At 38.7% G+C, this 26,799-nt stretch overlaps 1 protein-coding gene across 3 annotated transcripts in view; it reads right to left on the bottom strand.

Moving 5' to 3' along the window:
* fam184ab (family with sequence similarity 184 member Ab) overlaps positions 1–26,799 on the bottom strand; it is a 138,427-nt gene that overhangs the window by 31,661 nt on the left and 79,967 nt on the right. For all 3 annotated transcript variants that reach the window (XM_083562448.1, XM_083562449.1, XM_083562450.1), the window contains exons 9-13: positions 26,304–26,425; positions 19,162–19,312; positions 13,535–13,747; positions 3,824–3,977; positions 1,889–2,016 (exon numbers count right to left, since the gene is read on the bottom strand). In XM_083562448.1, the coding sequence (XP_083418574.1) occupies positions 1,889–2,016; positions 3,824–3,977; positions 13,535–13,747; positions 19,162–19,312; positions 26,304–26,425 (768 nt within the window). The remainder of the gene's footprint in view (positions 1–1,888; positions 2,017–3,823; positions 3,978–13,534; positions 13,748–19,161; positions 19,313–26,303; positions 26,426–26,799) is intronic.

Genomic DNA, 26,799 nt, shown 5'->3' with positions numbered 1-26,799 from the left:
TCTCGTGTTTTTAAAAGCAGGAAAGTTCAAATATTTTTGGCGCTTTTTTTAAGTATATGACAATGTAATACGATTGTTTTAAAGTGAGCTGTTCTGGGGTCCTATCGCAGATATAAAGCCCTTATTTCCATTTGTGGATGAAGTTCACAAATCATGTAGTGAGCAAAAGTACGAAAGTATTTGCCTTCAAATGTACTTAAGTGTCCAAAGTGCTATGATTTATTACAGCTATAATGATCCTATTATCATGTTTGTCACTCAGTTTATGTGAAAAGACTCTAATGTTACTTTTAGCACATCAATCGATTAATACAATGATATTAATGAGTCAAACACTGATTAATTACTATTCAAATGATCCTGAGTACATAACCTTCTTTTCAACTACAAACAAAATCCCACTAACAAGGCCAAGGTACACATGGAATCGGTCTTAGCCGAGATAACGCATGGACTCAGCGAACCGTCACAAAATGGTGCTTTGGTGTGTAAAGACACCAGATTTATGCAATATAACAGACATCAGTTTCATGCAATAGAAAGCGTTTGCTATACAGTTTTGGGGATCAGGAGTTCAATATAATGGTATTTGCAATATTGCTCCATGCCACGTCCCCAGAATTGTTTATAGGGACACTAGCTAACAGGAGGGTAGATCGTGCTTTACCTTAAGTATGATGTAACAGGTGCAGTAGTCTAAAAACAGGTAGTTCTTACTTGGAGGAAGTCTGAGCCCAGATTGAAAGAAATTCAAAACTGATTGCTTAATATTAAACACTCAATTTTACAAACCAAAAACCCCAGTCATGCTTTTCTGTTTTCTACTGAGACAATTCTAAGGAGCCTTGGATAAGGGTGTCTGGACAAAAGCTTAACATGTGGCAATTTGGGCTTGGTGTGTATATATATATATATATATATATATATATATATATATATATATATATATATATATATATATATAAATATATATTAAAACTAATTTATTTTAACATCACTAATTTTACTGCAGTGCACATTTCGACTGACTATTTGTATAAAAAAAAAATAAATAAAAAATATATATATACATACAACGTCCGTTCTTTACCCAGATATAAAAAAAAAAAAACTCCACCAACAAATTATTTTTAATCACTAAACATTTGTTTATGCGCCAAGTCTCAAATCAAGCACCAAAATCCGCCATGGTGCACACGTCCGGCAATTCAAACCATCCGTGTGGAAACATAGCAAAAGTTCCGTTTGGTGTTCTGATGATTTACGTCATTTACAACATCATAATTACTTTTACAACAGTATTTTTTCGAGCTGCCCTGTTATTTAAAAAAGTGAATGGGTTTGTCTGTTTGAGCAGCTGACACAGTGCAAAGAAAGAAAAGTAATGGTAATTTTAACGGAAGTAATTTACATAAAGCATCCATATTTGTCTATTATGTTGATTAGAGTATTAAAAACTTGATAAGTATTAAATTAAGGTACATTTAGAACAGATACAAATGTACAATTAAGTTGAGATTAATTGTAAAGTAACGCATGACAATCATGCGATCAATTGACAGCCCTAATTTATTGATATATACATCATTTAATTTTTCCCACCATTGTTTTTAGGTTTTATCGCTGCAATTACAGTCATAGGATGGATTTTTCCAAAATTCTCACCACGGCTTTAGCCATATTTTCATACATTTACTATATTCAACCTTATATATGTTATGCTAAATCAAGTCACGCCCATTTTGCCACCTGGTCACCCCATTGGCTGAGATACAGCAAAGAAATTGAGTGGAAATTTAGTCTGAATGTAACGAAGGCGAACCGAAGCTGCCTTACTGTCCATCACACTAATCTTTATGCCTGAAGGTGAGGGTGTGGTGGTGATCACCTGTATCCTGCTCTGCTCCAGGGCGTTCTCCAGCTCCTGCTTGGCAACTGCTGTCTCCTGCTGATGAGTCTGCCTCAGGTGCTCTATAGCTGAAGCGTGGAGATGATTCAGCTCTGAACGCAGAGACGCTACAGGAAAAGATACATATAAAGAGAGATTGTTTTTGTGGAACGAATATTAACGTTATATTAAAAATCATCAATCATTGACGTTTCACCAGCGAAAAGCCGACTCACGGAAGTAATTGCTTTTATTCTAACAACAATTTTCTCGCAATCTTCTCTGCATATTTATGGGTAGGTTTCAGGACATTTCGGTGCCATCGCCTCATAATTACTCGGTTTAAAAAAAAAAAAAAAAGGCACCAGGAAAATCCCATTTAGACTCGAGGAAAACTTTCTTAAAACTTTCAGATATCACTTCATTATTAAAGAAAGGAACAAACAACACAACAAAACTATGACCTGTTTTTGGTCTTTTTCTTTTTTTTTTTTGAAGATATCGTTTTAGTTGTTGTTCTGAAAATTTCTTGTTTATGTCCATGTTCATCATTTCCACAAAAAAAGGGAAGCGAGTGAAACTATAAAGCAGAGTAGCGGGAAAAAGCAGTCAGTGCTTTGGAAATAAAACTACATATAGGTTTTACCTGCAGGCTCAGTTGTATGAATGATATAAACGTAAGTTGCTCTGGATAAAAGCGACAGCCAAATGCCATGAATTTAAGGGTAAAGGCGCCATTCTAAATCTGTCTTGGAAATATGCTCCAGGCTCCCCTTGGCTCAGGTCACTGTTTGTGTGGAATTTTGTATGTCCGTGTGGGTTTCATCTGAGTTTAAGTTTTCTCTAATGAATCAAAAACTTTTCCTGAAAAAATTGGGTGTGAGTGTAAAAGTGTGTGTTCCTGATGCCCTGGAATTTACTCGCTTTCTTTCCAAGTGTGTATGCATGGTGCATTGCGATAGACTGGCATTTTATGAGAAGTGTGTATGCATGGTGTCCTACAATGTTCTGGTGTTCTAGCTATAAAACTGTGTATGCATAATGCATTGTGGTGGACTGGTGTTCTAGCTATGAAAGTGTGTATGCATGGTGTCCTACAATGTTCTGGTGTTCTAGCTATGAAAGTGTGTATGCATGGTGCATTGTGATGGACTGGCGTTCTAGCTATAAAAGTGTGTATGCATGGTGTCCTACAATGTTCTGGTGTTCTAGCTATGAAAGTGTGTATGCATGGTGCATTGTGATGGACTGGCGTTCTAGCTATAAAAGTGTGTATGCATGGTGTCCTACAATGTTCTGGTGTTCTAGCTATAAAAGTGTGTATGCATGGTGCATTGCGATGGACTGGCATTTTATGAGAAGTGTGTAAGCATGGTGTCCTAAATGTTCTGGTGTTCTAGCTATGAAAGTGTGTATGCATGGTGTCCTATAATGTTCTGGTGTTCTAGCTATCAAAGTGTGTATGCATGGTGCATTGTGATGGACTGGCGTTCTAGCTATAAAAGTGTGTATGCATGGTGCATTGTGATGGACTGGCGTTCTAGCTATAAAAGTGTGTATGCATGGTGTCCTACAATGTTCTGGTGTTCTATTCAAGTGTGGATTCCTTGACTCCCAATTCTTCTGGATAAACTTCAGATATCTTCAAACAAGAAGATTAATGATGAATGGCTGTATTAGATGTGTGAGTACTTTTTACAGGTAGGAATTGATGCTGGATCATTTTAACACAGTCTTGGTGGGATTTAGTCCTGAGCGTTCCTTGTTGTTCTATCAGACAAGCTTCACAACGAGTCCTTACTTATCGCTAAAGGCCGGTGTACACGAAACCTGAAATGAATGCGGAGTGTATTAAAATAACACAGAAACGTTTGACATTCTGCCCTGTGGTTATGCTGGAGGAGATCATGTGCCTTTAAACCCGGCCTGTCTTACCCAGCATCGCTTTCCCTTCGTCCTCCAGCTCGAAGCGTAGTGTTTGTAGCTCCTGCTCCGACTGCTGCTTCAGGGTCTCGATTTTCTGCCTGTGGGCTTCTCTTAGGGACTGAAGCTCCATGTGATGCTGCTGCCGCAGACGCTCTTCCAACTCCTGCTCCAACACACACACACACACACACACACACACACACACACACACACACACACACACACACACACACACAGACATACGCAAAAATTAAGCAAACTCTATTAAAGTCGAATTTTTTCGCAAAACAGGAATGAAAGATGGACTGTAATGGACTTTCTACAGCATCATCAATTAAAGCAGGCTGGGGATGATTAGCAAGTCTGTGCCAGTCCGGATTATCATAATTAAATCAATAAGCACTGACACGTATTAGCAGCGTTTTGCGCGTTTCAAAACGGCTGTGAATGTGAGCGAAGCAGGCGTTACTGTACGTCGAGCTAAAATAGACACTCGGGCTACTAAGAACAACAGATGCAGAAATCCCTACTGAAATGTAGAAGTGGAGGCAATTAGGTCGCTAACTGCTTTCGAAAAAGATCGAACTGCTGCATCTGCACTTCGCCGCTGGAGAGACAGGAGGCTCGTGCTCGCATATTTGGAAAGAGAGCAATGAGCGAGAACTTCCACAGGACTAAGCAGAGACCAGGGTTAAGCGTGCATCAGAATTTTAACCCTTTCGCTTTGCTATAAGAATAGTCTTAACTTTAAAAGTGAAAATGCATTTGGGAAACTGGATCTCATCAGTTTCTCATCAGCAGATAATGAGACGAGATTTGGGTGAAATCATAGTCGAGTTTCTCAAGTGACCTTGATGTCTGTGGTATTATTAATCTCCATTTTCACTGAAAAAGACCTGTTTTTGGCTAAAAATAGAAACAAACCATGTGATGTGAAAGAACAGGCAGGTGTGTGAACTAAAAACTATCTACGCTAAACTTAGCCATGTTGAACTGAGAGGACGGAGAACGAAAAGAAGGGAAAAAAGGGATAGGAAAGGACTGGATTTAAAAGAGGGAATGAAAAAGGAAAGGAAAGGAAAAAAGAAATGCAACAGGAGCAGGGAAGAGAAGGAAGAAGGAAATGCAAAGGGGAAAAGAAGACAAACAATAAAATAAATAAAAAGAAAGGAAAAGAAAGTTAGAAGGAAAGGAAAAAGGAAAAAAATCAAAAAGGAAATGAACTAAAAAAGAAATGAAGAGGAAAGGTAAAGAGAAAAGGAAAAGAGGAAAGCAAAACAAAAGAAAAAAAGACCATGAAATAAGTAAGAAAACAAAATACAAAATGTATTGTATGAAAAGTAATGGATTGGGAAAATAAATGAAAAAGAAATCAAATAAAAAGGAAGTTAAAAAACAAAAAGAAAAGAAGGAAAACAAGTAAAAAGGGAAATAAATTAAATTAAAAAGGAAAGAAAAGAAAAGAAAGAAAAGGAATGGAAGAAAAAATGAAAAGGTGAATAGAAAAAGAAAAGAAAGGTAAGGAAAGAGAGGAAAAGAAAGAGGAAATGAAAGCAAAAAAAAGTATGGAATTTGAAAAGGAAAGGAAAATAAATTAAATAAAAAAGAAAGAAAATGAAAGAAAAAATGTAAAGGAAATGAAAAAAAAGGGGAAAAGGAAAGGAAGAAAAAAATGAAAAAGGGAAGAAAAATGTAATAAAATAGAGAAAATGTAATTAAAAAATTAAAGGAATTCATTGGGAAAGGAAAACAAATTAAATCCAAAAAGAAAGGAAAGATCATGAATATATGAATGTATTTCTTCTTAATAATCAGGATCGGAGCTCAGGTTCCACAGCCCCCACGTCTGCCTCCTCAGGCTTTAGTGTATAGGAGACGTGCGTTTAAGCCTGAACAGGACACACAGCCGTGAGCTCTGTTTCTGCACGAATACATGTAAGACTGAAAAGGTCACACCATGTCAGTCATCGAGACCGCTATCACACACACACACACACACACACACACACACACACACACACACACACACACACACACACACACACACACACACACACAAACACACACACACACACTCTCTCTCTCTGCCTCACCAAGACAACAAGCTGAGAAAGAGCAAAGCACCCAGGAGGCTGATTTCAGTCTGACTGACATGATTCCCACAGCACCTTCACACACAGCTGCATCTGAGACGCCTCTCAATTCTCAGCACAAACACTGTAGCTACCTGAGCAGGAGACAGGATCCCATTTGCACCTCCACGAGTGCTACTAGACTGGTAGCACATCTAAAAATAGATTCAGGGGTCTCGCTGCTCTGAAGATGTTACTAACGTTGCAGGGAATAAGTAGCGTACGGTGCATTCCAGCACTGAATGAATTACAGTCCATCAGAAAGCAGTGTGTAAACAGCATTCACACAACATGCATGTCACAAACACAAACACTACACACGTCAATATAAACTCAGAACGATCTGTTAGACATCATATGTGAGGGAAGGAAAAAGGAAAAAAAGAAAAAACTAAAATGAAAAGGGAAAATGAAAGGTAAAGGAAAGGAAAAAATGTGAAAAAGAAGAAAGGAAAGGAAATGAGAATACAAGACAGGAAAGGACAGGATGGGAAAAGATGAAAAAAGGAAAAACAATAAGTAAAAAGAAAAGAAAAAGAAAGAAGCGATAAAAAAAGTAAAGGGCATTAAAAAAGAAAGGAGAACGGAAAAGAAGGAGAAAAGGAAATGGAAAGAAATGGATTGACAAGGAAAAGAAAATGAAATGAAAAGAAAGGCAAAGAAAAGGAAAAGAAAAAGGAAAGAAAAGGAAAAAAGAAAAAGGGAAATGAATGTGAAAATTAAAAGGAAAGAAAAGAAAGGGGGGGGTGAAAAAGGAAAGGAAGAAAAAGGAAAGGAAAAGAAATGAAAAAAGAAAGGGCATTAAAAAAGTAAGAGAAAGGAAAAGAAGGAGAAAAGGAAAGGGAAAGAAATAGTTTGACACAGAAAAGAAGAAGGAAACAAAAAGAAAGGTACATTAAATAAAAAGAAAAAGGGGGGGAAAAAAAAGGAAAATGAAAAAGAAAGGAAAAAAGCAAAGGACTGTAAAGGAAAAGAATAGACAAACCAGAGAAGGAAAAACAAAAAGTACAAAAAAACAGCTTATATTTATACTTATTTAAAAGTAACTTTCAATTTACATGAACAAACTTTATAATAATAATAATATTAATTATTATTATTATTATTTCTATGTGAAATGTGCGTCTATACTTTTTTTTTATGAAGAATGTCAGGACACTACCCAGAGCTACAGAATGTATTGTATGTGATGTGGAGAAGAAACACTGCAGATAACTGCCAAATGTCAGGCAGCAAATTGCAACACACACACACACACACACACACACACACACACACACACACACACACACACACACACACACACACACAGATCTATCTATCTATCTATCTATCTATCTATCTATCTATCTATCTATCTATCTATCTATCTATCTATCTATCTATCTATCTATCTATCTATCTATCTATCTATCTATCTATCTATCTATCTATCTATCTATCTGGCTGGCTGGCTGGCTGGCTGGCTGGCTGTTTCCTTCCTTCCTGTCTGTCTGTCTGTCTGTCTGTCTGTCTGTCTGTCTGTCTGTCTGTCTGTCTGTCTGTCTGTCTGTCTGTCTGTCTGTCTGTCTGTCTATCTGTTGGCATGAAATTTTCCCCTTCACTTGAACTAGGAGTTTAAAACCCCAGGTCTCCTCACCTCATCTACATCAGTACCTGACTTGAATAACTCTTTTGGCTGAAGGAGCACAAATCTGCTTAAGCACACTCTAAAATCTGGTGGCAAGTATGTTCAACACTATTTTATGTATAAATGTTTCAGTGGACGGGACAAATCTGTGAGAAAATGTCTAGAAACTCAGAGGACCGACTGGTTTCCACAGATAAACATCTTGTCGTTTACTGGACAGTGCTCTCTTTGCAAATTCGAGTTCCCCAATGATTTCTTCCCTTACAAAAGTATCTGGAATGAATCTGCTTCTTACTCATGTTCTATGACCTCACCAAAAAAAACACAAAAAAACGAGTGTACACCGAGAAAACGGGATGCGAGTAAAAGGGTTGTGTTTATGTCTACTGTTTTTTTTTCCCCCTTTTTCCATTCACACATGATCATCAGGACCGTATGATCTCTTTCTGCTGGCTCCCCGTCCAACATGGGAGAGAATAGCAGCTCTCTTTGGTGCATTCGGTGGGAAGCAGACTTGGTCTTTCCGGGTGCATCAAGTAAAAAATAAAGTGGAGGTAGTTTTTCAGCATTAGCACAAAAAATGCTAGAGGGTGAGTTTTTCATATGTTAAAATAAAGAAAATGCAAAATGGAAAATGATAGGTTTATTTTGCCTGGGATAAAATGATGCAACCCTACTAATATTCAAAGATTCACTCCATAGGAAAAATTCACCAAGGAGTCCATTTGGGCATGATGAGGAGGGAACAATTATAATGACAGCTGCTTTTAACTTCCTTCCACTAACATTATTATTAAATCCCTGCATTTATAACTAAAGCCTTCATTTATACAATGTCACAATTTGCTTCCAGAGAGTTAATAGATCTGAGATGTGAGACTTAATGGGGTTCAGGAGGCCAATGAGGCAGTTAGACCCCATTAACATGATGTTACAGTGTGCTCTGATACCAGAGGGAGACTATCTTGGTGTTAATGAAAAATAATCAGAAGTCAACTGATGGGACACTTACAGTAGCATCCACTTCATTAAAAAAAATACAGCAGTGTTTTTTTTTTTGGTCTTCGTGATTTCTGTAATCTAGAGGGTAAAAATATATACACAAAGGTATTGGGACTCCTGACTTTTTCAGCAATTTGTGGTTCTTCTCCAAACTGTTCCCATTAAGATAGAGTGTCATCTATTCATCTATCCATCTACCCAGCCATCTATACATCTACCCATCTACCCAGCCATCTATCCATCTACCCATCTACCCAGCCATCTATCCATCTACCCATCTACCCAGCCATCTATTCATCTATCCATCTATCTGTATTCCTGTCTATCTATCTGTCTGTCTGTCCGTCCGTCCGTCCGTCCGTCCGTCCGTCCGTCCGTCCATTCATCCATTCTTCCATTCTTCCATTCTTCCATTCTTCCATCCATAGCCAGCTTCATGAACATATGCTTTCATAGGTTTAAGTGGAAGATCTCCTGCTATGGAGCTAGTAAAAGAGGGATAGTAGACAGTGAATAAATCAAAAGCACCTTGCTAACCAGAGTGCCTGCTTGGCCGAGCTGGTGCAGGGCTTCTGAGCTGCGAGTTAAAAAAATAATAAAGGCTGATGGATCTTCTCCTGCTAGCACAACCAAGACACTCATACTGAATAATGAAAGAACAGATGCAAAAGGCTGTTTTTTTAACAACAATGTTATGGGGTTGAATTTAACAGAGACTGTACTGGGGTCGATTCGCTCCATTTGGAGCCCCTGGAACTCGATGCACAATCATCACTAGTGTCGCTTCTTCCCCCCTGCTTTCGATCGTGTTCAATATTAATGACCAATGTTGAAAGTGTTGATCTGCAATAAATAGCTGTTTTTACCTGGTTTATTTTCGAGCTAAAGCTGTTGTCCGCAGGCTGTAGGATACACTGTAAGACTAGGAGCTCTAGATGAAATCGTGCCAGCTCAGCGTCCGATTCTGACCTACCCACTGAGGCGTCTTGCCAAAATAAACTGTGAATTGTTTTTCTTGCTGTCAGCAGTCCAGGGCAAAGCATTGATTATACAAAGGTGATTCCGACATACAGAGTTGTTTATTACGTCTGATCTCATTTGGTATAAACGTCTGAGGGAATATACCATCCAGAAATCCATAAAACCCATTTCCTTCTATTACTTTACTTTATAATTCATAGCAATCCAATTCAGACAAATCAACCTCCGGGATATCCGGCCTTTACAAATTTGTTGGACTCACAACATCCTGTACAACCACAATTCCAAAAAAAAGTTGGGACGCTGAGCAAAATGTAAATAGAAACAGAATGCAAATCTCTCAAATCCCTATTTTATTCACAAATAGAACATAAAAAACATATTGAATGTTTAAGCTGAGAAAAATAAGAAAGAAAAAACAGTAATTCTAAAATTGATGGCAGCAACACGTCTCAAAAAAAGTTGAGACAGGGCCATGTTTACCATGGTGTAGCATCACACCTTCTTTTAACAACATTCTGTAAATGTCTAGGAAATGATATAATATATATAATTCTTGCCTAATATACTGTAGAATTCTAACTGCTTAACAGTCCTGGGTCTTCTTTGGCATATTTTTGGTTTCAAATATTTAATTTCACTTCACACACCCATGATTCAGTACCACTCACATTACATCACTTCATTTGCATAAACTGTTTACATGCCGTTTTTGCATATCTTTCCTGGATTGCTGCTATTTGCTCTTTACATTTTTGCTACTGTTCACTTTGTCTCATTACAACAGGTTTACTGGCGGAGCTATTTTGTGTTTTGTGTATTTATCTTGCACTGTCTTGTGTTGTCTTTGCACTGTTTGCACCAGGTTGCACACATGCACTTTATGTGGCGAGGACACCTTCTAGTCCTTGGCCCTGTGCTTTCTGTTTCTGTGATTGTTGTTTTATGTTGTTTGATGTAGCATCAGGGTTCTGGAGGAACGTTGTTTCATTTCACTGTGTACTGCGTCAGCTATATATGGTTGAAATGACAATAAAAGCTTCTTGACTTGACTTGACTTGATTAGTTAAAAGCCAAGCCACAACGAAGCCCTGCTGTTGTCTAGATGCAGTATGCGGTTTAGCATAGTCCTGCTGAAATATGCAAGGCCTTATGTCCTCTAAGTGGAAGCATTTGTTGGTATAAAACCTGGATATATCTTGATGCAGCATTGATGGAGCCATTTCCGATGTGCAAGCTACCCATTTCACAGGCACTAATGCACCTCCATACCATTGTATGGATTGTTAATATAATTAGTTGCAAAATTCATTTCCAGCTCTTCCATATTAGTAACACGTGCTTTTTCATCCTTTTGTAGCTCCGTCCCAACTGTTGCTTCCAACAATTTCAAAATTACCTTATTTTTTCATTAAAATAGTAAACTTTCACAGTTTGAAAATAAATATTTATTTTTTTTAAAGTTGTATAACCATAAGCTATTTTTTTATTGATTTCAACTTTTTCTCACCGGGAAGGAAAATTTGATTGCTTCTTAAAAAATAAGCAAATTGCAGTCTGACCACGTCCAAAAAGTTTGGTAAAGCACTTCTAACTTCAGGTGCCCCTCAGGGTTCTGTATTAGGAGCTCTTCTGTTTCCATGAAACATGGAGGGGAAAAACGAGAACCAGAGCAGCACTTCTTTAGTCAGCAATGTTTCTAGGCATAGTTAAACTAGCTGGTCAATTAGGTGGTCGCCTAGGGAGCAACCAGCTGGGGGGAGCTATTGTGCCTTTGGGGGGGTTTGACAATCGGGAATCTCACCTAGGGTGTCAATAGATCTAGAAACGGCCCTGTGTAATGTATAGAGAAAGCAAGAAAACAGTTATGGGCTAGTCAGAGCTCTTTCCAGTCCAGTGCATAGAAAATTAAAACAAAGGACCGTCCCTAAGTCGATAATTCAACTTGAGGATTATGAGGATGATGACAGTGATAAGACAATATTGCAAAAATATTTTACATTTAACACGGCAGAAAAACGTAGCAGCGTATGCTCCGCCCTACACTCCATATAAATATATATTATATAGTTTATACAATACAGTATTGAACATTGCTCTATGCTAGGCCACGTCTTGACTTACCATATTTTTAAGTTATTATGGTGTCATTGTAATGCAACTCTATTGTAAGTAAGGGACTACCTGTATTATAAAATAGTTTGATGTAAATGACATTTCATTACCATCATCTTTACCATCATCATCAACATCATGATTCTTATCATAAACATAAACATAACATAAACTTTAGTGTGTTTCATATGAACCCATGTAGGATGCATCCATAATTATAGCAGTTTGGACAAAAGTAAAGAAAGAAAATCTTGAAAGAAAGAATAAATATTGTAAAAAAAGAAAGATAGAAAAAAAGAAAGAAAGAAAGAAAGAAAGAAGCAAGTTTTTTTTTGTGGCCATCCCGTATCATCCATTTATCTGTTTAAAATGCTTCCCTATCGAAGACAGTTCAAGAAATGATCTAATAAAGACACCCATAAAAGCAATTTCATCCTTTATGCTATAAAAAATATGTAAAGCCCCAATGTCTAATTCAGTCACAATGAGTCTATAGTTGAACGTTGACCTTCTTTGCTTGTAGCATTTTATGCCTGTTTTATCGTTTACGGTGGGGCAAATCGGGGCTGGCAATTCAAGCGCCATTGCATCAAGGTCTTCAGATATCAAGGTAGTTCTGAGTAGAATGTCATACAGTAACAACTGGATTTGCTATGACATTTTGAAGAAAATGACACCAGGCTCCAGTTAAGTGTCTGAAAAAGGAACTCAACTCACTGAGAAATGTCAGGGGGCAGGGAATACATGAGTACCCCCCCAGAGACAATGACAATGAGCACTCGATGGATAACATAAACGTAAACCACTTAGTTGTACTATAAGTCATGCAGTGTTTAAATGTCTATGAAGATAAGAACGGAGTTGGAGGCATACCAAGAGTCAGGCATCGACCATTTGAGATAATTCTGAGATAAATCAGTCATGATCAGTCAGTCAAAGCGTAAAGTACAGGCATACAAATTTATAACGCAACTTAATTGAATGTGTTCTGAACTCCCAGATGTGGACGTGGTGCTTGGTAAACAAAAGTAGCTTTAAAATAAACTGGCCTACATTTTGGGGACCAAGTCAGGCCTTTCAGGGACGGACGTTATCAATTTAACTTTGGAAGAGGATGTTGATGTTTTCCTAAGTAAGTTTATTTCTGTAGACTGAACTAATCTCTTATTGCTACATCAGTTCATTAAACATGTATCCTGTAGAATAAAATAAAGATTCTAATGTAATCAAGACTAATATTGACATGCAAAGCAGGGTGGAAAAGAATAGGGGGTGGGACAATAGGTAATTAGACAGGGCAGATTAGGATAGAGTGGGACAAATTGGTGGACCAGGTGGCTTGGTTGAAATGGGAAAGGTGGGTAAATAGAGTGGGATAAACAGGTGGGACAGATATACAAGCTCTAGGTTTGACTGATGGAAAGGGCAAAGTGTCAAAAAAATTGGTTGAGAGCACAGCTTCGGATTGATGAGCAGGTAAAGATCCCAGGTATATACAGGTAGTGAGTAACATACTATGGAGATGCGTTCTGATGACCCCATTGTAACTTGAAAATATGGTAAGTCGGGACATGGCCTAGTCTACACAGGAGCTTTGAAGTATGGTGATCAGTATGGGGTAGCACACTGTAATTTGTTAACAATTTACAGTACATAATTGAGCAAAACAGAGCAATCTGCCTTTCAGTACGGTGAAAACTATATAGTACATATATATATATATATATATTTATGTGGCAGTGGGCACATGGACAAGCGCCAGTCCGCGAATGGAGGACAGAGCCGAATGAAAAAGAATGGTATGATGCGCACCTGTAGCAGATAAGACTAATCATATATATGATTATAAATGAGAAAGACCTTGAGATCGTGCTGGCGTGCCTCCTGCAGGTCATGAATGGCGCAGCAGTGGGCCTCGCACAGACGCTCTTCCCTTCGCTGATGCTCCAACTCCAGCTCCTGCAGCTGCTGACCCAGGTGCTCTCGCTCCTGATTAAACTGAGCCTGCAGCTGCTGCAGAGAATGCTGCGACTGTGACAGCTGCATCTCCAGACTTTGCTTCAACAGAGAAATCTGCACCGCCGACAGAGACGGAGAACAGAGAGAAAGAAAAACGGACAGAGACAGCAAATGAATCAGTCTGACCTTAAAACAACATAGTAGAGGACCGACAATTTGTTCTAGGGATGAAAAGAATGCGAGAAAAAGCAATACACATCATAGGGGATGATATATTTTTTGTTTTACTTCTTTGGCGCATCTGTTTCGCCTCAAACCAGAGATAATCAGTGATTGTGGGGATGTGATTTTTTCGTTTCTTCACTGCAAAAACTCCTCATCTAGTCAAGACTTACAACCTTTATTCTAGCCATAAAATCTTATCGATCTTATTTGAAGAATCAAATACTATGCAAGAGCAGATTGTGTAAGATTATGATGATTGTTTTATCTTTATTATTTTTAGTTAGTAAAGCTTAAAGTTAGTTATTTTACCTGTAAGTTGAGCTTGATTATCATCAGAGACATCATTTGAAGCCCTGTAACTTTTAAGACTTTATTTTAGCTGTAACTGTTATACGGTTGCTCAGTAACAATGCTTTTTGTTCATTAGTATTATTTATTCAAAATGCTAATTTAAACTAATAAATTATTAGAGCCTGCATTATTCAGGATGGTTATTATTATTATTTTTTTTATTTGTTCCTTATACAAAGTACTTATGGCTTTTTACTAAGTTGTTTTGTAGTTTAATTTCAGTTTCTCATGTTGAATGTCTTTGTGTTCAGTAATGACAAAATACATTGGAAAATTTAGTCATAATGTTTTATGTTGCAAAAGTTGAAGTATTTTGAGAAGTTTTTGTTTTGTTTTTTGCATCGTAACTACTGTGTGTTACAAAACAGTCTTCATTTGAATAAATAATTGTTGTGTGCATCTTGATTTGGAAAGTAATCTTTTTTTTGTTGAAAAGTCTCATACGACAGAATGTTTAACGATGACGTTTCTTAAGAGGAATACTCTTGTTTAGTCGCTCTGGTTTTAAGATCTTATCACACAGATTTCAAACAAACGAACCGAAAACAATTAAAAAAATAACGAAGAAGACATTTTGTTCTTTTCTAAAGCCTAAATATGTTTTCTTATTTCAAGAAAAGTGTATCTTACTGCACTGTCAATTCATTTGACTTGTTTCTATTCTGTATCTTAAATCGGATGGTTTAGTGAGGTTACCATTTCGTAGATTTAAATGGAGAGCTATCCAGGATAATGCTAGTAAATTATGGCGTGCCACAAGGGTCAGTTCTGGGACCCCTGCTTTTTACAATATACATGCTTCCATTAGGAAATATTATTAGAAGGCATGGAATTAGCTTCCATTGTTATGCTGATGATACCCAGCTATATATTTCATCCAAACCAGGCGATACAGCTCAATTAGCTTGCATAACTGAGTGTGTTGAAGAAATAAGAGATTGGATGACCCATAACTTTCTGCTATTAAATCCTGATAAAACGGAGATTTTGCTCATCGGCCCAAAAAATAGTACACAGAAGCTCCAGCATCTCAGCCTGCATTTAGACGGTTGTTCTGTAACTACTAGTTCAACGGTAAAAGACCTGGGAGTTATTTTAGACAGCAACTTATCTTTTAAAAATCACATCAATCAAGTTACAAAAACAGCCTTCTTTCACCTTAGAAATATTTCTAAGCTAAGAAATATGTTATCTATATCTGATGCAGAGAAGCTCGTCCATGCGTTTATGACCTCTAGAATAGACTACTGTAATGCATTACTAGGTGGATGTCCTGCATCATTAATAAACAAGCTTCAGTTAGTTCAGAATGCCGCAGCAAGAGTTCTTACTAGGTCAAGAAAATACGATCATATAACCCCAATCTTATCGTCCCTACATTGGCTTCCTATTAAGTTTCGAATAGACTACAAACTACTGCTACTCACTTATAAAGCACTAAATGGTTTGGCTCCCATGTATCTATCCAGTCTCTTAACACGCTACAATCCGTCACGCTCCCTGAGATCTCAAAACTCTGGGCTTCTAGTAGTTCCTAGAATAGCAAAGTCCACTAAAGGCGGTAGAGCATTTTCACATTTAGCTCCTAAACTCTGGAATAGTCTTCCTGACAGTGTTCGGGGTTCAGATACACTCTCCCAGTTTAAGTGTAGATTAAAAACATATATTTTTAGCAAAGCCTACACATAACACACATCACACACATCACATCACAACCTTGTGCTCCAGAACATCTGATCACATGCACATTATCAACTTGTGCTGTTAATATCATGAACAGCAGCTACGCTAATTCCTCTCCACTGCTTCTCTTTCTCTCCCCATCCCGAGGCTTCCTGAGGTTTGGCCAGCTCCAGTCACGTCCCACCTCATGAAGATTATGGACCTATGGATGATCATGGAGAAGTAGATGCCGAGTGTTTAAAGGCCCTGGCATGGAGAAGCTGATGCTGGATCTATGATGATCACAAATTGTTCTGTATTGTTGAAAGATTTATGACCAAACTTTTGATGTCACCCATATGAGGATGGGTTCCCCTTTGAGTCTGGTTCCTCTCAAGGTTTCTTCCTCATATCATCTAAGGGAGTTTTTCCTTGCCACTGTCGCCACGGCTGCTCATCAGGGACAAACGCACACCATTCACCTTCACTGTTGTTTTCTGTAAAGCTGCTTTGAGACAATGTCTGTTGTGAAAAGCGCTATACAAATAAACTTGACTTGACTTGACTTGACTTAAATCCTATTTTTTTTTTTTTTATGCATTTCTGCAGTGTTTTGTGTCTCCCTGAACATGGTCCAACAAACGTAAAAGAATCTGTGGCTGTAAGTAAAACAATTCGAATGTTTGCTACAAATATGCAGTGTATTAATAAAAATGGCAAGGAAACACTTCCTGTCACAAAGATGGAGCTGGACATAGCATAGAGTATAGCAAACATCTATCAGTCTCCCATGTGCTTCATATAAAAAATACATGAAAATCTCCAAAGTATAAAAAGATCAGTTCATGACTTAAACACACAATCTGTGCCTCCACATTGCACTCTAACATGTTTGTGTGTGTAAGTGAGTGTGTGAGTGTATGTAAGCTGCAATATGGTTGACTGTCTTGCCCGAGAGATGAGGTGAGAATGATGGATCGACAGCAGACAGTCTCGCTTTCAACGGGTTTAATATCACTTGAGCTCAACGCTACTATCATTAGCACGTCCTCTCGGTGGTGAGAGCGATGAGAATGCTATTCTGACATTGAAACTCTGACAAGTTCTGAAACTGGACTACACACTAACCCTCAAAAAAAAAAAAAAAAAAGTAATAAATAAATAAATAAATACCAACAAACTGGTCAACACAAGACCAAGTCCATTATACCAAAAATGTGAATGTTGAGTGGAATTATTTACAGTGTTGCATTTTAACTAGAAGTTATCATTTACAATGTTGCATTTTAAGTGGAATTTATTATTTAAAATGTTGCATTCTGACTGGAATTGATCATTTACAATGTTGACTTTAACATTTACAATGTGGCTTTTGTACCTGTGAGCTGCCGTGCAATATTTCCCATTTCCTTTTTAAGTGATAATCTATGTGTATTGTTTCCGGTGTTGGCTGTCTTCCATCTTGGCTGTTGTTTGGTATATGTTTTATAAATGGACATTCGGTGCCACCCAGTTGAGGACGGGTTTCCTTTTGGGTCTGGTTACTCTTAAGGTTACTTCCTCCTGCAATTTAAAGAAGCTTTTCTTTGCCACAGTCGCCACCAGGCTTAAAGGGAACATGTAATGTATACATGTATACATTCTGTTATTACCGCTTTATCTGTGTAAAGCTGCTTTAAGACAATGTCCTTTGTTAAAAGTGCTATACAAATAAAAAAGGAACTGAATTGCTGTACAATGAAGCTTTTGGGGGTACACAGTGTGTCCAAATATTTGTTATAATTTTAATATCTTGGGCAATTATATGCAATAATTTTAGTGCAATAATAATAATAATAATAATAATAATAATAATAATAGTTACATCATTTTAGTCTGACTTATCAGCCATCTGTTTTACTGCTGCTACACATTGCATTTAATATATAACAATCTGTATATTTAATAACATTTTCTTATTTTTTATTTTACTTTCACTGTGAGCAATACAACGCAACAGTTTCACTAGATGATCAATAAACTATTCTGATTCGTTCTGCTTAAGGTCACTATTACTTTTTGATTTGACTTGGACTTTACATGGACATCAGTTGGACTTGGACATGAAAAAACGTTCACTTGCTGAACTTTTAGCTGCCTAAAGCAAGGCACACAGTGTGTAATCGGTCATGCACACAAGTGTAATCACTCAATTTCTGCAACTGCTCTTCCTATTCAGATACTGTATTGCGGGACCGCGGCGACACTGTGCAGTCGTAAATTCATTAATTCATTCATTTTCTCCCGCTTATCCGTAATTCGGGTCGCGGGGGCAGCAGTCTAAGCAGGCTAACCCCGCCTTCGACTGCTGCCCAATCCTCACAGCACCGTCCCTTACGGTCCCTCCTGCAGGTGGTGATTCCTCATAACATTTTAAAAGCAGAACATCACACAAAGATATAAAAGAAAATTTATAAAAAAAACATTTTGGATCACTAAACCTAACAAAAAAACCAATAAATAAGTGCAGAAAGGCCAAACTGCAGACAGGATTTGCATTTCACATGTCAGCAAATCAAATTAAATCGACTAAAAACAAGTACAGCGCAACATCGATACGCCGAAAAACAATCAAAAATTCATTAACAGGATTAAATTCAAACAGAACGTAATACCTTTACAGAATCTCACAGACATTGTTTATTTACAACATTATATTAATAGCCTGTATATGAACTAATTGGGAGAAAACCCGATTATTAGTTCTTACCGAAATTACACCTTGAGCATCGCCATATCACCAAAATGCCACGATCTTCTAACAACTGTGTGAAGATTCGACTGTAAGATTGGTAGTCGAATCAGGCTTCTTCTATCGAAGCATCAAATCTTTGACTATTCAGGGTCAGACATAAATGTGGTAAAAGTACCGCTTTCTAGGCAACAATCAGCAACATAAGCAAACATTTTTCTGAGCAATTTATTGTCTCCAATCATATACATTTGCCAATTTACGCTTTTTGCTCTACCCGTCTCTCATTTCGCTTACTGCTGTATCTGTTACTCCTATTTCTTGCTGTTGTGAACTTTGAAAAAAGCTCAGAATTCGCTGTTGAACTCTGAGATTTTTGCGCATGGCTGATCAGATCATACTCTTCAATTTGACTTCATCATCCTCACACCACTGTATTGGCGATCGGATCTCTATCTGCACTGTGGCCTGAAACCGAGCCTTTCATCAGAAAGTGGCTGTGTGTGTGTGTGTGTTTGTGTGTGTGGGTGTGGATGTGTGTGGGCCTCGTCTCCTTCACCTGTTCCAGCAGGTCCTCCACTTTCCTCTGCCAGCTTTCTCGCGCGCTGACCAGCTCCTGCTCTTTGGCTTGAGCAAGCTGTGTGAGTGCTGCCCTCTTGTCCTCCTCGTGTTCCTCTCGCAGCTCCTCACGCAATTTTTTACACTCCTGCCTACACATACACATACACACACACACACACACACACACACACACACACACACACACACGAAGACTTCGGCATGCAGTTACACATTTTTCTTTTGCAGATTTTAGACTGATTTGAAACAATTCATCTGTTATAAACTACAGATATTATTCAGAACAAGAGTGGTAGCTCAGTGGATGAGATGTTGAGCTTCTGATCAGAAGACTTTGAGTTTAAATCCCAGCACCACAAAGCTGCCACTTTTAGTGCTTTAAACAGCTTCTCAGTTGTATAAATGACATCATTCTAAATCGCTGTAGATTAGCACATTATTGGATTAGCCAACTGTAATCGTGGATACAGACCTATGGATAGGTTTACATTGTGGAAAACATACTATATACAGTATCTCACAGCGAAGTGAGTACACCCCTCACATTTCAGTAACCATCTCAGTTTATCTTCTCGAAGGACTTTACAATAGAAATGAAACTTGGATATATTTTAGACTAGTCAGTGTGCAGCTGTATAGCATTAGTCTGGAAATAACTCAACATACAGCCATTATTGTATAAATAACTTGCAGCAAATGTGAGTATCTATCTGCATATCTTAATGAAGTTGGATGTGTGAAGGCAAAATCTTATTCTACTGCATCCAAGGACATCTTACACAAATTGTGTGCCTCCAACAGTTTGGAAAAATCACATACTTTCACCAATACTTTGATCCTCATAATGTACATTTAATGAAAGCAAGATTCACTTGATATTATTTATCAACCACCAATTGAATGAATCGCTAATTGACTTAAAAAAATGTGGCAATGTGAGTCTGAGCTACTGTAATACTTCGGTAAACAGAGGGACAGACAAACACATGAGGCACGACATGAGAGAAAACATTCGCTCTGCATTTATAATAAAAGCCTCCTTCTGTGGAGCCTGACGCTGATAAAGCTGATTATTAAAGGCTGGTAATGGAGGCAGATGCGCCCTGGGCCCTTTTTAATGCTGCCATGTGACTACAGGTGAAATGGAGACGGATGATCCGCTGTGGCGACCCCTAATGGGAGCAGCCGAAAGAAGAAGAAGAAGATGTGACTACAGGTGAAATAAACATCTTAGAAGAGGTTAATAGCCGTGTGACAGAAGTACAGCCAGCAATTCCAGTTTCAGTCCTAAAATACCACTTTAGGTCCAGTCGGATTCCAGTGTGCCATGGTGGCCATTTAATTTCCTTAATTGCTAGCTGACTGAGAACTGCAAGCTAAATGAGAGCATGGACACCTCATTGGGACTGTGTGGATGTAGATGTGCTGCGACGAGACGGAGGGGAAGGTGCTTATCAGGGCGCATTCTCGTAGGGATGCTCAGCGAAAAACAAAGTCATTAACCTCGGATGCAGTTCTGATGCTCCAAAACCGAGCAGGTCAGTCGTGTTCTAACAATAAGCAATGCAGGATAAAAGCTTTGCGTTGCCACGTCTGCGATATCATCATGGAAGTTAGAACAACGAGCAAACGTACATTTCTGAGTGAAACTGGGCAAATCTTCCACAGAGTCATTTGGTGTGACATACGTTTGACATACGGCGATGCTGCAATAAATTGTTCGATGTGTTTTGAGTGTCACTTCAACAGCGGAAGAACAACACTGGAAGATGACAAGAGATCAGGAAGACCTTGAACGAGCTCAACCCCCGACAATGTTGAAAATTCGTCAACTTTTGCATGATGATTGTCTGAAAACGATTCATATGATCTCACTTCCGCACCCACCCCAAATTGTTACTCGCCAGATTTGGCTCCTGTGGACTTCTACCTCTTCCCGAAGATAAAGATCCAGCAAAGGTCGCCATTTTGACAGAGGGTCATTCCCATCTTAAAAAAAACTTCTCTGGATCCATCGAACATCTACAACTACAGATCGGTATCACTTCTCTCCTCAGCTGTTTTTAACCAACTGTCAACTCTCACTGAACAAACTCCATGATCCAAACCAGCCTGGCTTCAAAGTGGCACATTCCACAAACACAACCCTGTTGGCTGTCACTGAAAAACTGCATGCTGCTCGATCAGTTATCTGTACTCATCGTCCTTGACCTTTCATTGGCATTCCACCACAAAACTGTCTTGTCTACCTTCAGGAGCCTCGGTATCTGTGGAGCAGCAAGGGAATGGGTTGCTTCCTACCTTGAAGGTAGCTCATACCAGGTAACATGTAGGGGATCCCCATTTCCTCCATGCAGACTCTCCACTGGTGCCCCACAAGTCTCAGTAGTTGGTCCCCTCCTTTTCTCTCTCTAAAGTCTCGCAACCTTGAGGTAAATATGAACAATCAACTGTCCTTCTCCTCACATATTGCTAATGTGGCTCGTTCGTGACGATTTCTTCTCTGCAACATCCGAAGGATTCAACCATTTCTGTCCACACAGGCTGCTCAGGTGCTTGTTCATTCTCTTGTCATTTTAAAACTGAACTACTGCAAATCTCTGCTGGCAGGTCGACCTCTGAATGCTGTTCGTCTATTGCAAATGAGTCAAAATGCAGCTATGCGACTTGTGTTCAACCTGTCCAAGTTCTTTCACATCACCCCACTGCTGTGCTCCCTCCACTGGCTTCCGGTAGCTGCACTTATCAGATTGAAAACACTGATGCCTGCCTACAAGGCCAAAAATGGACCAACCCACTCTTACCTCAGAGACCCCATCACACCTCGCACTGTACCACGTTGCCTGAGATCCTCCAGCACTGCTAGACTGGTACCATCTTCTCTCAGTATGAGAGGTAAGTATACTTCAAGGCTCTTCTCTGTTCTGGCACCAAGGTGGTGGAATGAACTTCCCCTAGATGACCAAACAGCGGTCCCTGGCTATCTTCAAGCGACGGGTGAAGACCTACCTCTTTCTGAAACACTTTAATACATTCCAAGTTGGCTTTGTCAAAAATAAAAACAGCAACTTCTTAACAGAGTTGTTGGCTAATTTATTTTCAGTTTGTAATCTAGCATTAGCATACTAGATTTTTTTATTGATAGAGACTCAAAGCACTTGTGTACATCGTGCTGGACAAGGGCAGCTGTTAAATGCTGCAAATGAACTGTAAATATCAATTCCAGGACATTTCCAGAGGTGGCAGGAACACTGGGAGTGCTGTATTGCTGTGCAAAAGGACTGTTTTTGAAAGTGATAGAATGTAAACGTAGATAAATAAAGTACTTTCCTGTAAACAGAGCTAATGTCGAAAACTTGTGATGCAAACATAGTTCTTATAAAAACTTCCAGTCAAGTGATAGATTCAACTTACAATGCCTTTTTATCTTTTTTTTAAGTTGAAATGAAATCCAATGTAAGTAAAAGCATTCGGAAAACGATTCCGCATAACATTTTGAAACCACAATGTACACAAAAAATGAAAAAATTATTATTAAAAAACATTTTGTTTTTTAAAATTATTAACAAATAAGTGCAGAAAGGCCACACTGCAGACCGGATTTGCATTTCACATGTCGGCAAATCAAATTAAATCGTCTAAATTTCCTGTGCGAACATCGATGCACCTACAACAAACAAAATACATTTACGCAATGTTATTAAAACAGAATATACCTTTACAGACTCTACCAGATATTGTTAAATCATGGATCATGGTAAGTGAAACTATCACAGGGGGGAAGGACCTTTGTGAAATCAGACACTGAGTCACCTGAAATGGTACGATCCTCGTTTCATATCACCTCTGCAAAGATTCGACTGTAAGATTGGGAGTAGAATCAGGATCCTCCTATTCACTGGTCGAATGTTCGACTATTCATGGTCACCCCTAATGCTCAGTATTCCATAATCCCGTGCACCTAAATTCAGGGCATGAAAAAGTCCACTGAAAAAATGTGAATGTGACTAAATTGGCTGTGTAATTATGATCAGTAACCTTGATTCCAACATTTAACAAAATAATCGTTTGGAGCATCCGCCTCATTATCCCCCAGGCAGATGAGACTCAAGAGTGTGCATGGTTATTACTCTTGAGTAAGAAGTAAAAAAGGAGAAGAAAGAACTAATGTAAATAAGGACCAAGGCCATTTGGAATACAGCCGGGACTCGGGTAGGGCGAGGGTGCAGAGCAGGATCAGCTCCATGCTTAAAAGCATCTGGAGATGGTAGCTTAGTGGTTAGGGCATTCGACTCTGCATCAAAAGGTTGTGAGTTTAAATCCCAACACCACCAAGCTAGAAAGTGTCTGATAACTGCTATAAATATAAATAGCAAATTAAGACTTAAACAAATTTAGAGAGTCCAACCCCTGAAGTTAGTGGGAATCAGAATGAGTAAACAAACCTCTAAGTGTAGTATTGAGGAAGGATATTTCTCAAATAATAGTAACTCGGGAGGGTGAAAATTTGGGAAGTTCCCAAGTTTAATGGTAATGAGGTGCACAATGTGTATATTTGAAGAAGATTTTGCCACTGATATTCAGACCATCTCTGACAGGTCATGAGTATGCTCTCGGGTTGATCGTTGTTTTACTGCGATAAACTCTATTTAGCTTTTTTTTTTCATCCTTGTTTTTTGGAGTCATTTTAAGAAGGGTTATTTTTGAAACATTATTGGCACCAGAAAGAAGACCCAGCTATTGTCTTGGCAACTTTTTGCTTTAACAATTCACAACTTGCTACTGCGCATGAATAGTTTCCCTACTGTAACACTGGGTCATTAAGATTCCAAAGTTTATTTACCATTTGACTATCCTCCCAACTTGCTAGAGTTCAAAGCTCCTAGTGGTTAATGCATTGGGTCAGAGTCAGATGGGTCACACCACTATGCTGGGACCTTGAGCAAGGCCCTATAACATCAACTGCCCCAAATTCCAGAAATGTAAATTGTATTTAATTCATCTCATCTAAAAGGTGTTCAATAGGTTTGGAGCTCTAGAACAGAAGATCTTTCACTCCAAACCATCTATGAGCTGGATATGTGCAAAGCGACACTGTCATACAGGAACAGGTTTAAGGCTCTTAATTGATTAATTGATCAAATTCCAAATAAATCGCCAATTACCATCCTTCTACTTATCTTCTATATCATTTAAAAAGCAACAATGTAAACCTGCATGAGCTTTTTAAATGTAAAAGAGTGATGTTCTTGAATAGTTTCCTCAATGCAGACTCCTAAGTGCCTTCAGATTCCAAAGTTTATTTACCATTAGACATTTCTCACCCTGCTAGAGGTTTGAGTCTCCTCCATGACTTTGTACCACATTAGTGGCTGTGGAAGAACAATTTCCAGCATTAATCCTGACAAAAACAATCCAAACAGTGTATTCCTTCCACTGTTACTTCAGGGGAAATTGGGACTCAAACATGACATGGCAATAAAACCAAAAAGTAGAACGGCGTGTTCAATTATTATTTCTCAGGAGGTCTCGCTCGAAACTTTTGCCACCGGAATATTATCGATCTATAAGACAGCACCGCAAGCTTTCCCGCGAGGTTTATAAATATATAAACGGTCCTGTCTCAGCCACTAGTTGAGTCACGCTCGGCTGTAAAGGACGCTCTAATCTGACTCGTAAAACTCGGTCTGTATTGCGGTTTTCGTTCACAGATACCCAAAGGAAAAGGTCCAAGAGGATAGGAAATGGAACACTCAGCAGCATTTTACTTTGTTTTTTATTCATCCAACAAGCAGGGAAGAGAAAATAACTTTACTTCATATTGATATTTCAGACGTAAAAATAATACATGACCATGTTGTTATACTCCAGAGTGGTGCCATAAGCATATTGCCATTTTATGGCAGTTTACTTACATGACAGTTTTTTCCTTTTAAACAATTGTAATGTACACTTTATAAATGAACAGTTGACAGTACAATTTATTATTGCGGGTGGAAGTTTCGAGACGAGTGCTGTTTAAAAGAAAGTTCTTGATTTATCTATGTTTCCATACCATCACCTTCAAAATGATCCCCTTGCACAGCAATACAGTGCTCCCGAATGTGTCAAGCACCTCCTGCTATTCCTGCTGGATCTCTGCAATGGTGTAAAATTGGCAAGCTCTATAGCAGGAGATCTTCCACTCCAAACCATGTAAAGTACATCTTCATTAAGATGGCTTTGTGCACAGGAGTATTGGCATGCTGTAACAAATTTTAGACGAGGTCAGACAAGAGTCTCGGTGGACTATGATGTTTGCGGATGATATTGTAATTTGTGATGAAAGTAGGGAGCACCTGAGGAGGTGGAGGTACACGCTGGAGAGAAGAGGACTGAAATTCAGTAGGAGTAAGACAGAGTACATGTGTGTGAATGAGAAGGAGGGCAGTGGAGTGGTGTGGTTGCAGGGAGAAGAGGTGGAGAAGGTGGAGGAGTTCAGGTACCTGGGGTCAACAGTGCAAAGTAATGGAGAGTGTGTTAGAGAAGTGAAGAAAAGAGTGCAGGCAGGGTGGAGTGTGTGGAGAAGAGTGACAGCAGAAGTAAATTGTAATAGAAGATTATCTGCAAAAGTGAAAAAGAAAGTTTAAAGGACTGTGAGACCGTGAGACCTGCTATGTTGATGATTTTCATTAGGAGTGACGAGGATGGACAGGATTAGAATTATTATTATTATTTTTTAAAGGGACAGCGCATGTAGGATGTTTTGGGGACAAAGTGAGAGAAGCCTGATTGAGATGGTTTGGACATGTGCAGAGGAGGGACATGGGGTATATCAGTAGGAGAATGCTAAGGATGGAGCCACCATGAAGGAGGCAAAGATAAAAAAGTTCAAGGAGGAGGTTTATAGATGTGGTGAGGGAAGACATGCAGATTGTTCATTTTAAAGAGGCAGATGTAGAAGACCCCTAGTATGGAGACCCCTAATGGGAGCAACCAAAAAATATATTTTTTTTAAATAACTAATTATAAATATAATAAATAATGAATTTAGCAATTATTCACTACAGTTACGTGGAATATTGTAGTATTGCTATCTCAGTCGGGAAATTAAGCACTTTACTGTGAAACACACGCTCCTACCTGAGTGTTTCGGTCCATTTCAGTTCCAGCTCCAAGGCCATTTTGTCCATTTTGAGCTTCTCGTCCTCTTTAGTGGAGATGAGTTTGGCATCGTGTTGTTGCTTCTGAGTTTCCATCTCTCCCTGTCAAGAGCAGTACAGAGTGAGGGAGCAGTGAGGAGCTGAACAACATGCAGCTGCTCTACTTAATAAACCCTGTTCACAATCATCAATTAACACAGAACACACACACACACACACACACACACACACACTCACACACACTCACACACACTCACACTCACACTCACACTCACACTCAGATACTCAGATACACAGACACACAAACAGGCAGACAGATAGACAGACACACAAACATATAACACACACACAGAAAAACAACACACACACAGAGATATAACACACACACAGAGAAACAAGATAAATCTTCAGGCACATGGATACTCAAGACACATGGAAAAACAGACAAACAGGCAGACAAAGAAAAACACACACAC

The sequence above is a fragment of the Silurus aristotelis genome (assembly GCF_946808225.1).
Source record: "Silurus aristotelis genome assembly, chromosome: 15".
Lineage (NCBI taxonomy): Eukaryota > Metazoa > Chordata > Actinopteri > Siluriformes > Siluridae > Silurus > Silurus aristotelis.
The sequence above is the reverse complement of the archived record's forward strand: the minus strand, read 5'-3'. Positions and strand labels throughout refer to the sequence as shown.